This window comes from Salmo salar, chromosome 11 (assembly GCF_965601325.2).
Source record: "Salmo salar chromosome 11, fSalSal1, whole genome shotgun sequence".
NCBI lineage: Eukaryota > Metazoa > Chordata > Actinopteri > Salmoniformes > Salmonidae > Salmo > Salmo salar.
In genome coordinates, this window is record NC_138301.1 from 109,862,005 (window position 1) to 109,877,349 (window position 15,345).

At 40.4% G+C, this 15,345-nt stretch overlaps 1 protein-coding gene and 1 long non-coding RNA gene across 3 annotated transcripts in view; one reads left to right on the forward strand and one right to left on the reverse strand.

Moving 5' to 3' along the window:
• nrxn2a (neurexin 2a) overlaps positions 1-3,859 on the forward strand; it is a 399,049-nt gene extending 395,190 nt beyond the window's left edge. For both annotated transcript variants that reach the window (XM_082958259.1, XM_045690107.2), the window contains one exon: positions 1,154-3,859. In XM_082958259.1, the coding sequence (XP_082814385.1) occupies positions 1,154-1,974 (821 nt within the window). In that variant the 3' untranslated portion in view covers positions 1,975-3,859. The remainder of the gene's footprint in view (positions 1-1,153) is intronic.
• A 2,231-nt stretch (positions 3,860-6,090) lies between these two features.
• On the reverse strand, positions 6,091-14,923 carry LOC123725198 (uncharacterized). Its single transcript, XR_006757690.2, has 3 exons — positions 14,560-14,923; positions 6,281-6,328; positions 6,091-6,157 (listed from the first exon to the last, which is right to left on the reverse strand). It is a non-coding gene; the product is annotated as an uncharacterized LOC123725198 (long non-coding RNA).
• Between the last annotated feature and the right edge of the window lie 422 nt (positions 14,924-15,345).

Consider the following 15,345-nt stretch of genomic DNA (forward strand, 5'->3'; position numbering starts at 1 on the left):
TGTCCTGTAGGATGTCCTGTAGGATGACCTGTAGGATGTCCTGCAGGATGTCCTGTAGGATGTTCTGTAGGATGTCCTGTAGGATGTCACAGATTATCCAGATGAACGGACATTGTCATGATCCCTCTCTCTCCACGTCTCCTCTTGCCCCTCCCTGACACTCCCTTTACTAACAACACTGTCAGTAGAGTTAGGTGAATTAGGGCCTAAGGAATTTATTTTAATTGACTGATTTCCATATATGAACTGTAACTCAGTAAAATCTTGGAAATTGTTGCATGTTGCGTTAATATTTCTGTTCAGTATATATATATCGCTTTATTACATTTTTTCATTGTTTTCCTAACCTTGATATTTTTACAGCTTTGTTCCCTAATACATGTGTGCCTTTGTTATTGGTTTATATTAAAACTGAAACTCCTGCTATGAGAGGTTAAATACTTACAAGAAAGGCTTGATGTGGGTTTACAAACATTAAAATTGTTCAACCTTAGTACTCTAACAAATGTTGTCACTCACATGGAAACAACCACCTAAAACTGCAAATAAAAGTCATTCTGATTGGCTGTTCATATAAAGAAATCAGTTAATTGAAATGAATTCATTAGGCCCTAGTCTGAAGATTTCACATGACTGGGCAAGGACGCAGCCAGGGGTGGGCCTGGGAGGGCATAGGCCCACCCACTTGGGAGCCAGGCCATAGACTAGGGCCTAATGAATTTATTTCAATTAACTGATTTCCGTATATGATTTATATGACTGTAACTCAGTAAAATCTTTGAAATTGTTGCATGTTGCGTTAATATTTCTGCACAATATATATATCAGCTTTATTACATTTTTTTTTCTCTTCATGCAAAAATCATGGGGCAATATGTTGATGTGCGTAAGTGATTTGATGTATTTTTTGATAAAGAGAAGTCCAGAAATATGAACCTGTAAGCAAATCCATATTGATGATAATACTGTATAATTAAATATCTTCCATATTAATTATCTTGCCCCTACAGGGCGTAATATTAGATTATTTGGAACATTCTAAACACTCATTGTGTTTGTAATATAAGGAGCACAATTGTTCATTAGTCGTGTCTGGGGTCTCGTAATGCTCCTCTAATGTGTGTTCCTCCTATCTTCTCTGTTTCTTTTCTAGGAGGTGAATTAGTGTTGCCTATAATAACAGTGGATTCCCTTGAGCCCCCATCCATCGCCACCCGTCACCCTGCTTTCCCCCCTCCTCCCACCTCCCTGTCCCCACTTGAGACCACCAAAGAGTCCCTGATGCTGTTCAACCCTCACCCTCCCTGCCCCTCGGACCAGGAGGACTGCGGTGACCCTGTGGAGGTCTCAGCCTTTGGTTCGGGGGAGTTGACGGAATCAGATGACGAGGACTTTTACAAAAACTCCCCCCTGGTCACTGACAGGACAGTCCTGCCTCCTCCTCCCCCCGCCGCTGGTGAGGGCCGGGCCCAGAAACCCCATAATCCCCGTCCCCATCCTTCTGCTCCCACCACCAACCCTGACCAGCTCCACATCCCCGCGGGCAAAATGAACACCCGTGACCAGGTGCTTCTGCCCCCCGCCCCTCCATCATCTCGGAATACACCAGGACTAACTTACCCCCCCAATTTCCCCCATGTGCCCACAGCCGACCCTACAGCCCCTGGTGAGAAGATCATATATCCCGGCCTGGTGGATAGGATCGGGGAGTCCAGTAGCACCACAGGGATGGTGGTTGGCATTGTGGCAGCTGCTGCCCTCTGCATTCTCATCCTCCTCTACGCCATGTACAAATACCGCAACCGTGACGAGAGCTCCTACCGGACGGACCAGGGACACAACTTCATCAACAACCCAGTTGCTGAGGGCAACGGGGCAATGGTCAAGCTAGAGAAGACACCAAGTATAACGGCTACAGTAGCCAAGGCTGTCACCAAGGGCAACAAGAACAAACAAAAAGAGTATTACGTCTGAGAGAGGGAAGAAGAGAGAAGGAGAGCAAGAGAGAGATAGGCTAGACGAAAATCATGGAAAGGGGGTTCTCCAAATTAATATTCCACATTATCCACTAGATAAACATCCAAAGTTTAGGGTGTAATTGTTACATTTGTGCCACAAAAACTAACAAAAAAAACAACTTGCCATCAGTATTTTCACAGTTCCAGGTAAATTATATATTTTTCATTTCTATCACATACCAAGTACTGTATTGGTTAACATACAATTTCATACTGAATTAGAAGCCTATCCATTTGCTGTCTTTGTATATAGCACCCCATCTATCAACTGTATGGTTATGGTTCACAGTGAAAACTGAGCTGAGACCATTGTACTATAGAAAAGACCATTGTACTATAGAAACAGATTTGCATGAATGTCAGTTCTCAAGAATCTCAAGTCTCTCTGTCTTCTAATAACGTCAGAGGTATCGGTGTGTAGCGATTGGTCATTATGGTAAATAACCACAGAGCAACCCAATAGCATTTACTATAATAAACAAAAGCCATACCCATACTTGGAGACTGAGTGACCCACCTTCTCAGCAGACTAGTCTACCCCATTTTGTGTTATGCCGTGTTAACAACTTTCCACTCAGTCTATCTCTCTGGTTGTCCATGGTGAAATGCTGCTGGTTGAATATCATTGAACCATGTTTTAAGCATAAGGATGTATTTCTTTCCTTATGGAAAATACAGGTTTTCAAAGGTAATATACAATTCACAGCCTAATTTAGCCAACAACCCCTCTATCTGGATGGATAAGATGAGCCAAATTCTCTCATCTCTGTGTGAGGAGAGATCTACAGAGATCTACAGTGTGTCATTCCATCCAGGAAGAAGTTCCTCAAAATGCTACTGTAGCAAAGACATTGCTCTGTAAACATTTTTGTATGTAAAGACGTCTTGAGATTGAAAAAGCTTTGCTCGTTTGTTCTCTGGAGTACATAGACTAACAGACATGAAAAATACACTTCATGTGAGAGCTGTTCTGCCTCCATGGTTACCGCTGTCAACACTCCAGCCAGATCCCCCATGAGGAGAAGTAGAGAGGGAATATGAAAGGGAGCTGCAGGACACAGATTCACTTTTGAAGAACTTTTTCTAGTGTTTCCTGGGGAGGGGGAGATGCCCAACCTTGTGTCAAGAGGCTGGCTTTCCTTTCCTTCTTCAAGATTGACGCAACAACTGCAAAGGCACAAACAGTAGAAACATATCTTTGAGGGATAAACAAGTGTTTCCTTTGAATGCAAACTGAACATGTATTCTGGTTTTTATACCCATGAATTAAATACTATTCTGTGAGACACATTATTGAAGGTTTGTGAATTGTATAGCTATTTCTCAGATATTTCGGTGTTTCTCTTGTTAGCATTCCTCCTTAACAAAATAAGGAGTTCAGTTGTTTATGTCGCCTTTTATAATCAGATACAGATTTGTCTATGATGAGACAACATTGTCTGACTACAGAAACCTATTGTCAGCATTTTCTTTTTCAATGTTGAATGGCATTACATTTCCATTAAGGACTGGTTAGTGATTGTATGTAAACGTTTCAAGAGAAAACACAAAGGATGATGTGTACTTTCTTTTTTCTTGGTTCTTCATTTGATGTACACTGAAAAACATGTCTCTCTTTGTCTGTCGTCTTGACATTCTCTCCGTTGTATTATGTTAACATTTTCCATTTCTGGGATTTCCTCTTATTCTTTTATTATTTTATGAAGTGCCATTTAACACTGCTCCAGAGTATATTCCTGTCCTCACTCAATGATATTGTAAAGTGTTCCTGTGAAATGAATCTTAATATGTGTACAGTACATTGACAGAGGGGAAATACACTTGGTAATATACTTTGTATACTCCTGTGTTGTGTGGCTTTTTTATGGGTACAAATGCCTTATCAATTGAATCGGTCGCACTACTACACCTAGCCACCATAATGACAGCATAAACATGACTTGACATCTTCAGGGTTAGCTTCCAATGACACGCGCATTCATTTAGTGGTAGGTAATGCATAGCTAGGTAGCTAATATACAAGTGCCAAAATTTGACTTGTCAGCGTATATCATTTCCCCCTATTAATCTAAGGCGAAAAATACATATTGGTTTCCCCATTCATCTGTGTTTGGTGTTAGCTAGTTAGTTGTTAGTTAGGTCTTCAGCCAGGATGGAACAAACGGGGAAGGGTCGCACAAAACTCTGATGCATTTGTCACATGAAGAGACATGCAAAACTCTTGACATCCTTGATAGTCATGGTTTATGAACATTGTCTGGCAGTCTATATATTTTTTTAATTAAGTATACCCAGACCTCACCCTGTCCAGTGTCAACTGAAATTGTCCAAGATGAACTAGATAGCGAGCTTGATAAAGCAGTGCTGACAATTCCATTTGGGCAAGCTATGCCAAATTATTGTCTATATTGATGCTGTTACAATAACCAAGCAGTTGGATCAACAAAAAAAGTGAAACCATGATGTGATGTATGTTGGATGTTGCATGCAATTTCAGTGTTGTTTGAGTGCTTTGTGTATCAGCAAATTTGCTTAAGATAATCTCACTGCGTCCATGATGCTTGACATAGGTGTTTTCAAATAACCGTCAGTCAAAGTGAGCTCCCCGCCCACCCAGCAAATTAGCTCCTCGCCCGCTCAGTCTTTCTTTTCAGACTTCCTGGTAGTTTGACATGAGAGAAAAAGTCATTTTTCTCAAATCTCTAGCATTTTTATCTGAAAAATATATATTATGGGTGATGTTTTAGTCACTCAAAATTCTATTTTACATAGGAATCAGAATGACTGTTCGGGACCTTTAAAATACTATTTCAAAACTTCAGAAGCTATTTTGAATACATGTTCTTGGTCCTACTACACTCTCTGGGTTAAAAACAACCCAATTTGGGTTATTTGGTAACCCGACGCTGGGTAAATGATGGACAGAACACACATGTGGCCTATTAGGGGCGTGGCTTTCAGAAAATTATTTTTGGCCACCCGTAAGACAGGTCGTCATTGTAAATAATAATTTGTTCTTAATTGACTTACCTGTATAAATAAAGGAGAATAAATAAAATAAATAAGAGTAAATGTCATTCCTGTTTGTCAAGTTAAGTTTGTCACTGCAAATTTCAATTTTCCTTGAACATTTTTGCACATGATATATTCTAATATAAAATTCATAACATTATTATTTACATATCCAGCATTGGGCTATGCATAGGCTCTTGAGGAATTCTACACTTGTGTAAGGTTCAAAAGTGTCAGTGTTCAACCTTAACATTAAATAACAATACAACAGAACATATTAACTGAGAAAAATGTGATAGATCTCCAAAACTATCTCTGGGAGTCACAAGCATGTTCTATCAGGACCGCTGTTCCATGTGCATTTGCATGCAGAGCACCGGAACTGAAGCGGAATTAAGAACCTGTGTTTTGTGCAGTCATGATATGCCTGGATTTGAACATTTATTGAGAGCTTTTTCATCAAACCTTTTCTTTTATGTCACATTCTACAGCACCATCATTAGACAATTGCTTTCATTTTTTCTGTAATTCTCATTTCTGGATAAGGCTTAAATACAGGACGAAATCTTGCTACGGTATGTCACAAAATTGTGCAAAGCACAGGGCCCTAGTCTAAACATAGTGTAATGTGTGAGTGAAATGAGTGTAGAATCACTTTCTGACTGGGTTGGAAACGGGTGGGTTCAACTGTGTTCTCTTTTTGACAGCCCTGTCACATGACGCACCCAAATATTAACTGACATCTCACCATGTGTGTTAACTTTTATCACATGTTTCAGTCTCCAGTAGACATATCATAAATTAATCAGTCAATCAATCAATCAATGAAGATCCATGAAGAGGTGCCTGGTTCATGGGAGATGTCCACTGGTCATAGACTACCACTCCAGGAACACCCAACTGGTAGTCAACGCACTGAGATGGACCCTAGAAAACAATCCTCATCAGTCAAGAGAGGTGACTCATTTTCAAATGATCTTTGTAGATAAAAAGTTATTACATTAATAGGTGATGGTAAATAAACATAATAAATACAATAACAATGTGTTTCTTACAGGAGGCTGTGTTTCCTCAGAGGGTCCCACGTTGACTCCAGGATCAGCCCCAGGTTCGTCCCCACGCCGACTCTGCAAAACAGGGTGATGGAGAGAAAGTGTTTCAACAACATTTAAACAAGTTTCCAACTGACATAGTGTTGTAGAAATTAAGAATTTTTAGCAGAAATTGTATTTAAAGGATTTCAAATTTACCTTGACCCTGCCCTTAGGGCTCAGCAAATGTTTGCTAAGACAATGACCCTACAAAACAACAGCAATTAGTAAAAAACATTCAAATATTTGAAGACTATGGGATCTGACGGAGATCTGACAGATACAGTGGTTTGCGAAAGTATTCACCCCCTTGGCATTTTTCCTATTTTGTTGCCTTGCAACCTAGAATTAAATAGATTTTTGGGGGGGTTGTATCATTTGATTTACACAGCATGCGTACCACTTTGAAGATGCAAAATATTTTTTCTTGTGAAATAAACAAGAAATAAGACAAAAAAACAGAACTTGCATGCATAACTATTCACCCCCCCCCCCACTTTGTAGAGCCACCTTTTGCAGCAATTACAGCGGCAAGTCTCTTGGGGTATCTCTCTATAAGCTTGGCACATCTAGCTACTGGGATCTTTGCCCATTCTTCAAGGCAAAACTGCTCCAGATCCTTCAAGTTGGATGGGTTCCGCTGGTGTACAGCAATCATTAAGTCATAGCACATATTCTCAATTGGATTGAGGTCTGGGCTTTGACTAGGCCATTCCAAGACATTTGAATGTTTCCCCTTAAACCACTCAAGTGTTGTTTTAGCAGTATGCTTAGGGTCATTGTCCTTCTGGAAGATGAACCTCCGTCCCAGTCGCAAATCTCTGGAAGACTGAAACAGGTTTCCCTCAAGAGTTTCCCTGTATTTAGCGCCATCCATCATTCCTTCAATTCTGACCAGTTTCCCAGTCACTGCCGATGAAAAACATCCCCACAGCATGATGCTGCCACCAGGTGAGGTGTTGGGTTTGCGCCAGACATAGCATTTTCCTTGACGGACAAATAGCAACATTTTAGTCTCATCTGACCAGAGTACCTTCTTCCATATGTTTTGGGAGTCTCCCACATGCCTTTTGGCAAACACCAAAGTATTTTCTGCCAATCTTCCGTAAAGCCCAGCTTTGTGGCGTGTACGGCTTAAAGTGGTCCTATGGGCAGATACTCCAATCTCCGCTGTGGAGCTTCGCAGCTCCTTCAGGGTTATCTTTGGTCTCTTTGTTGCCTCTCTGATTAATGCCTTCCTTGCCTGGTCCGTGAGTTTTGGTGGGCGGCCCTCTCTTGGCAGGTTTGTTGTGGTACCATATTCTTTCCATTTTTTAATAATGGATTTAATTGTGCTCGGTGGACTGTTCAAAGTTTCAGATATTTTTTTATAACCCAACCCTGATCTGTACTTCTCCAGAACTTTGTCCCTGACCTATTTGGAGAGCTCCTTGGTCTTCATGGTGCTGCTTGCTTGGTGGTGCCCCTTGCTTAGTGGTGTTGCAGACTTGGGGTCTTTCAGAACAGGTGTATATATACTGAGATCATGTGACAGATCATGTGACACTTAGATTGCACACAGGTGGACTTTATTTAACTAATTATGTGACTTCTGAAGGTAATTGGTTGCACCAGATCTTATTTAGGGGCATCATATCAAAGGGGGTGAATACATATACACGCACCACTTTTCCGTTAATTTAAAACATTTATTTTTTGAAACAAATCATTTTTTTCATTTCACTTCACTAATTTGGACTATTTAGTGTATGTCCATTACATGAAATCCAAATAAAAATCTATTTATATTAAAGGTTGTAATGCAACAAAATAGGAAAAATGCCAAGGGGGTGAATACTTTTGCAAGGCACTGTAATGAGGAACCATTCTTCCAGGCCGCTGGTTTTGTGTCACTGGTTATTTTGACAAATCACGATTTCACAGCGGTGCACCTACAGCTTTCCACTTATCATGCAGAGAATCTGTAAACATCATACTTGTTTTGTGTTAAAGTACAGTGCATTTGGAAAGTATTCAGACCTCTTGACTTTTTCCACATTTTGTTACGTTACAGCATTATTCTAAAATTGATTAAATAGTTTTTCCCCTCATCAATCTACACACAGTACTCCATAATGACGAAGCAAAAACTGATTTTAAGAAAAAAATTCAAATTTATTACACATAAAAAACTGAAATATCACATTTACATAAGTATTCAGACCCATTACTCAGGACTTTGTTGAAGCACCTTTTGCAGCGATTACATCCTCGAGTCTTCTTGGGTGTGACACTACAAGCTTGGCACACCGTTCTTCTCTGCAGATCCTCTCAAGCTCTGTCAGGTTGGATGGGGAGCATCGCTGCACAGCTATTTTCCGGTCTCTCTAGAGATGTTAGATCGGGTTCATGTCTGGGGTCTGGCTGGGTCACTCAAGGACATTCAGAGACTTGTCCCGAAGCCACTCATGCGTTGTCTTGGCTGTGTGCTTATGGTCGTTGTCCTGTTGGAAGGTGAACCTTCGCCCCAGTCTGAGGTCCTGAGTGCTCTGGAGGAGGTTTTCATCAAGGAGCTACATACTTTGCTCCGTTCATCTTTCCCTTGATCCTGACTAGTCTCCCAGTCCCTGCTGCTGAATAACATCCCCACAGCATGATGCTGCCACACCATGCTTCACCATAGGGATGATGCCAGGTTTCCTCCAGACGTGACGCTTGGCATTCAGGCCAAAGAGTTCAATCTTGGTTTCATCAGACCAGAGAATCTTGTTTCTCATGGTGTGAGAGTCTTTAGGTGCCTTTTGGCAAACTCCAAGCGGGCTGTCATGTTCCTTTTACTGAAGAGTGGCTTCCATCTGGACACTCTACCATAAAGGCCGGATTGGTAGAGTGCCTGTCACCTCTCTGACCAAGGCCCTTCTCCCCCGATTTCTCAGTTTGGCCAGGCGGCCAGCTCTAGGAAGAGTCTTGGTGGAGGCCACTGTATTCTTGGGGACCTTCAATGATGTACAATTTTTTTGGTACCTTTCCCAGATCTGTGCCTCTACACAATCCTGTCTCAGAGCTCTACAGACAATTCCTTCAACCTCATGCCTTGGTTTTTGCTCTGATCAACTGTGGGTCCTTATATAGACATGTGTGTGCTTTTCCAAATCATGTCTAATCAATTGGATTTACCACAGGTGGACTCCAATTAAATTGTAGAAACATCTCAAGGATGATCAATGGAAACAGGATGCACCTGAGCTCAATTTTGAGTCTCATAGCAAAGAGTCTGAATACTTATTTAAATAAGGTATTTCTGGTTTTTGATCAATTTGAAAAAATGACAAAAAAACGGTTTACTCTTTGTCATTATGGGGTATTGTGTGTAGATTGATGAGGACATGTTTTTAATTAATCAATTTTAGAAAAAGGCTGTAACATAACAAAATGTGGAAAAAGTCAAGGGGTCTGAATACTTTCCGAATGCACTGCATGTCAATTATCATCAGTCATTTGTTCAGAATTAGTGTACACACATCCAAATAACTTCCACAGATATAGGCCTATAAATAACGTAATGGAAAAAGAAAAATACTGGTTCCTTAGAGACATAATATTTTGTACACGTGATCAGATAACTTTGTAATTGTTCATTTAAAGAGCATACAAATCATACTTTTCTTCTGATGTACGGTACATAGTGAAGATATTCTACCCCTCGATGCTGTGACCAAACAACACAAGATATGTGTACAAAACCCTCAGCCATTAACCATTCAAACCCTGTACCTAGGCTACTAAACCCCGACCTCAGCCTGGTCCATTGCCCACTGGCAGAGGGCATTTCAAACCTCTGTTGCTAGGGGCAACTCTCTCCTGACCTAGTGCAGGTTGAGAACATCTCTATAAGGTCAACTCAACAACTTGACCCTTCTCCACATGGACAATCCTCCCTCTGGACTTTCTCACAGTGTGGTGAATCCCATAGTAGGTGCACTTTTGTTGGGTCATGGGCCTTTGCTTACTGATGTACACTATATTATCTTATATACCTAATTACCATGTAACTACATGTCTGCATCTCCATCCAATGTGTATGTATTGTCTATGTGTATTCTTAATGTTACATGTGTACTCTTAATGTTACATGTGTAGTCTAAATGTTACATGTGTAGTCTAAATGTTACATGTGTAGTCTAAATGTTACAAGTGTAGTCTTAATGTTACATGTGTAGTCTAAATGTTACATGTGTAGTCTTAATGTTACATGTGTAGTCTAAATGTTACATGTGTAGTCTTAATGTTACATGTGTAGTCTAAATGTTACATGTGTAGTCTTAATGTTACATGTGGAGTCTAAATGTTACATGTGTAGTCTTAATGTTACATGTTGTCACGACTTCCGCCGAAGTCGGCCCCTCTCCTTGTTCGGGTGGCGGTCGACGTCACCGGCTTACTAGTCACCACCGATCTATGTTTCCCTGTTCGTTTGGTTTTGTCTTAATTGTACACACCTGTTTATGATTTCCTGATTATGTTCATTATTTACCCTTTGGCTTTCCTGTTTGTCTTGTCCGTGATTGTTTCCTGTTTGTCTTGTCCGTGATTGTTTCCTGTTTTGTGGTTGTTGGAGGTATTTCTCCCAACCCTGTATTATTGCTGTGGGAGAAGTTTTATTATGGTTTTGAGTAAACACGTTTTGTTGGCACTCATCCCTGTGTCCTGTGCCTGACTCCGCTACTTCTCTAAACGAAATCATTACACATGTGTAGTCTAAATGTTACATGTGTAGTCTAAATGTTACATGTGTAGTCTAAATGTGTAGTCTAAATGTTACATGTATAGTCTTAATGTTACATTTGTAGTCTAAATGTTACATGTGTAGTCTAAATGTTACATGTGTAGTCTAAATGTGTAGTCTAAATGTTACATGTGTAGTCTTAATGTTATATTTGTAGTCTAAATGTTACATGTGTAGTCTAAATGTTACATGTGTAGTCTAAATGTGTAGTCTAAATGTTACATGTGTAGTCTTAATGTTACATTTGTAGTCTAAATGTTACATGTGTAGCCTTAATGTATACACAGCCTACTTATTGCATGCTGTGGTGAGTTATGCTCACTATAGTGCTCAGGTTTACCTGGTGTATTCTCCTCACCACTGTTACAAGACCCACTGGTTGATGCTTATTTATAAAACCCTCTTAGGCCTCACTGCCCCCATCTGAGATACGTACTGCAGCCCTCATCCTCCACATACAACACCCGTTCTGCCAGTCACATTCTGTTAAACGTCCCCAAAGCCCACACATCCCTAGGTCGCTCCTCTTTTCAGTTCGAGGCTGCTAGCAACTGGAACGAGCTGCAACAAACACTCAAACTGAACAGTTTTATCTCAATCTCTTCATTCAAAGACTCAATCATGGACACTCTTACTGACACTTGTGGCTGCTTCACATGATGTATTGTTGTCTCTACCTTTTTTGCCCTTCGTCCTGTTGTCTGTGGCCAAAAATGTTTGTACCATGTTTGTGCTGCTACCATCTTGTGTTGCTACTGTGTTGTTGTCATGTTGTGTTGCTACCATGCTGTGTTGTCATGTGTTGCTGCCATGTTGTGTTGTTGTCTTAGGTCTCTCTTTATGTAGTGTTGTGGTGTCTCTCTTGTCATGATGTGTGTTTTTTCCTGTATTTTTATTTTTAATCCCAGCCCCCATCCCCGCCTTTTGCCTCTTGGTAGGCCGTCATTGTAAATAACAATTTGTTCTTAACTGCCTAGCCTAGTTAAATAAATGGTAAATAAATAACTAAATTACTTGGCTCCAAGATGGCTGCCAGCCAGTTGTTGTCGGTAGGGATATCTGGTATCCTTGGGATGTTTCTACCCTAAACCCTAACCTTAACTCTTACCTTAACCATAATCATAGCCCTTACCTGACCATAACCTTAACCCTTACCTTAACCATTTTAAATGTAAACTTCAATTGGGTAGGGACGTTCCAAGGATCCCAGAAAGCAAGGACCATTGTTGTACACCATTACTATGCTGTGTGTGTCTGTTTGGTTTATGGCAATGTGAACAGTTTACCTGTCTTCTACTGGTCATTCTGCGTCCTCTAACCTGGACGCTGGTACAGTTACTATACTTAAACCGGGAACCTTTTTCGGCGACCAGCACCACTTTTTCAGGTTAGGCTAGATTGCTAACACAAGTCACGTAGGCTACACACATCGTAAATCAACGGAACGGTGTTTTCCCCACAAATAACAGCTAAAACATCATGCTTGAGGGTTCTGCATGTGAGCAAAGCATATCAATATTTTCATTAATACATACCATAGTTTTTTTCCAAGGAAAAACTATTGTTGGGTTATGTAAAAAGCAAGGAAACAAATAATAGATTTCCGGGTTTACGAACACGTCACAGCGCTATTCCTGCTGTTTTCCTCGCCTACACTTTTTGTTGTTGTTGTCACTGCAGAATGTTGTTTAGCATACATTTGTTCTAACTTGTTTTTCCATAACAGTACTATTTATTATATATTTAGCTATCATAATTACGTTTTTTGGAGGTTTAGATTGCATTTAGCATTTTAAGTCATTTGAGTTATTGCATTTAATTCATTTACTTGAGTTGTTAATTTTTGAATACAGTGAATTCGGAAAGTATTCAGACCCCTTGACTTTTTCTAAATTTTGTTACGTTACAGCCTTATTCTAAAATTGATTAAATATTTTTTTCCCCTCATCAATCTACACACAATACCCCATTATTACAAAGCGAAAACAGGTTTTAAGAAATGTTTGCACATTTATTAAAATTAAAAACCTAAATAATTAAAAAATACATTTACATAATTATTCAGACCCTTTGCTATGAGACTCGAAATTGAGCTCAGGCATCCTGTTTCCATTGATCATCCTTGAGATGTTTCTACAACTTTATTGGAGTCCCCCTGTGGTAAATTATATTGATTGAACATGATTTGGAAAGGCAATCACCTGTCTATATAAAATCTCACAGTTGACAGTGCACGTCAGAGCAAAAACAAAGTTTTGTGGCCCAGCCAGAGCCCGGACTTGAACCCGATCGAACATCTCTGGCGAGACCTGAAAATAGCTGTGCACGACACTCCCCATCCAACCTGACCGAGCTTGAGAGGATCTGTGTCACGTCCTGACCATAGTACGTTGTTATTTTCTATGATAGAGTAGGTCAGGGCGTGACAGGGGGGGTTTGTCCGTTTTTGTATTTCTATGTTTAGTTTCTAGTTTTGTATTTCTAGGTTGGTTTTTGTTTGGCATGACCTCCAATTAGAGGCAGCCGGTTGTCGTTGTCTCTAATTGGAGGTCATATTTAAGTTGCTGTTTGTCCCACTTGTGTTTTGTGGGTGATTATATTTTGTGAGTGTGTTTGTTCCTCCTGCGTCACGGTTTGTCGTTTTGTTCCTTCAGTTTATGTTTGTATTGCATTAAGTTTCACAGTCCAATAAATATGTGGAACGAAACCGACGCTGCATTTTGGTCCGATCATTCAAACAGACGTGACAATCTGAGTACTGAGTAAAGAGTCTGAATACTTATGTAAATGTAATATTTCAGTTTTTTATTTGTAATAAATTAGCAAAAATGTATAAAAACCTGTTTTTGCTTTGTCATTATGGGGTATTGTGTGTAGATTGATGGGGGGGACTATTTTATCCATTTTAGAATAAGGGTATAACGTAACAAAATGTGAAACAAGTCAAGGGGTCTGAATAGTTTCTTAATACAATTAAAATACAAAACGCAGTCATGGGAAGCACAAATAAAGCATCACACTGATTACTGGAAGTAAAATGGGTCTGAATACATTCCCAATAGACTGCATGTGTTCTAAACCAGTGATTAAGAAGTTTTTTTGTTTACTACATAAAATAAATCAGAAGAACTGATCAAGTTTTCCTCCCAAATGGCACTCTATTTTGACCAGGGCCTTCTGTCTACATGGTGGGGGAGTAAAATTTTAGAAGTGGACCTCCCGAGTGGCGCAGCGTTCTAAAGACCCAGGTTCCCAGGCTGTGTCACAACCGGCCGTGACCTAGAGTCCCATAGGGCGGCGCACAATTGGCCTAGATTCGTCCTGGTTAGGGGTGGGTTTGGCCGGGGGGGCTTTACTTGGCTCATCGCGCTCTAGCGACTCCTTGTTGCGGGTGGGGCGCCTGCAGGCTGACTCCGGTCGTCAGCTGAACGGTGTTTCCTCCAACACATTGGTGCAGCTGGCTTCCGGGTTAAGCGGGCGGGGGTTAAGAAGTGCAGTTTGCCGGGTCATGTTTGCCTTTCCCGAGCCCGTTGGAGAGTTGCAGCGATGAGACAAGATCACAATTGGAAGGGGGTAAAATACAAAATATATATTTTTTTTGAGAAGTAGTATAGAAGCTGGTCATCACAATAAACACACAAGTAAGAATAAAAATAAAATAATCCAACATTACCTTGTTGCTTCATCTGGAACAGTCTAACCTAAATGGTCAAATCTACTCCAAACTTCAAACTGGTACAGCCAGAAAAGAATTTGGCTCTTCTCTGAGTAAGGTTATTCCTTGAAAATAGTTTGGATCTTCACCATGGTGCTGCTGCTTGTTCTTTGGGAGTTTCGGCTGGGTTAATGTACTTTTGTATTGATTGTTTTCAAAAGTATTATTTATAAAATTGCATTGATTTGATCATGAAATATTCAGTTGTGAGGTCCCCCATCTGACCCGTTGATCTTTCAGATATGTCTGTCCATATCTCTGATGTAGATGGAAGATCTTGGAAGATTCCAGAAAATCGATCTTCTGCAGTGTTCTACCTTCATACATCTCTTCAGCTAAGAAAGTGTAACCTAACTACACCAGGCAACCAGAACTGAAACATTTTCAATGTGACTATATCATGACATGTGCCTTCACACAAACCACATAGGATTTCTGTGAGTAGCAGTGTATTCTGGGGAGTGGGGTTAAGCTACTTAATAAGTAGTGTGCATGTGTGCAGTCGTACGCTTTGAACCACTCCTTTTGGGGGGTTGCGGGTCAAAATGTTTGTTAACCACTGAGCTAGTGAACAGTCTGTAGCTGGAGAGGATTTCCATAAATATGTGGCTCCAAAAATTGTTTGGTGATCAAGAATATTAACTGTTGACTTTGCAAGCTCACCAGCAATGGGGTGTCAAGCAACAATTACTAGCACAGGCCTACTGGTCTGTGCTAGTAATTTATTTATGTAATTTACTTATG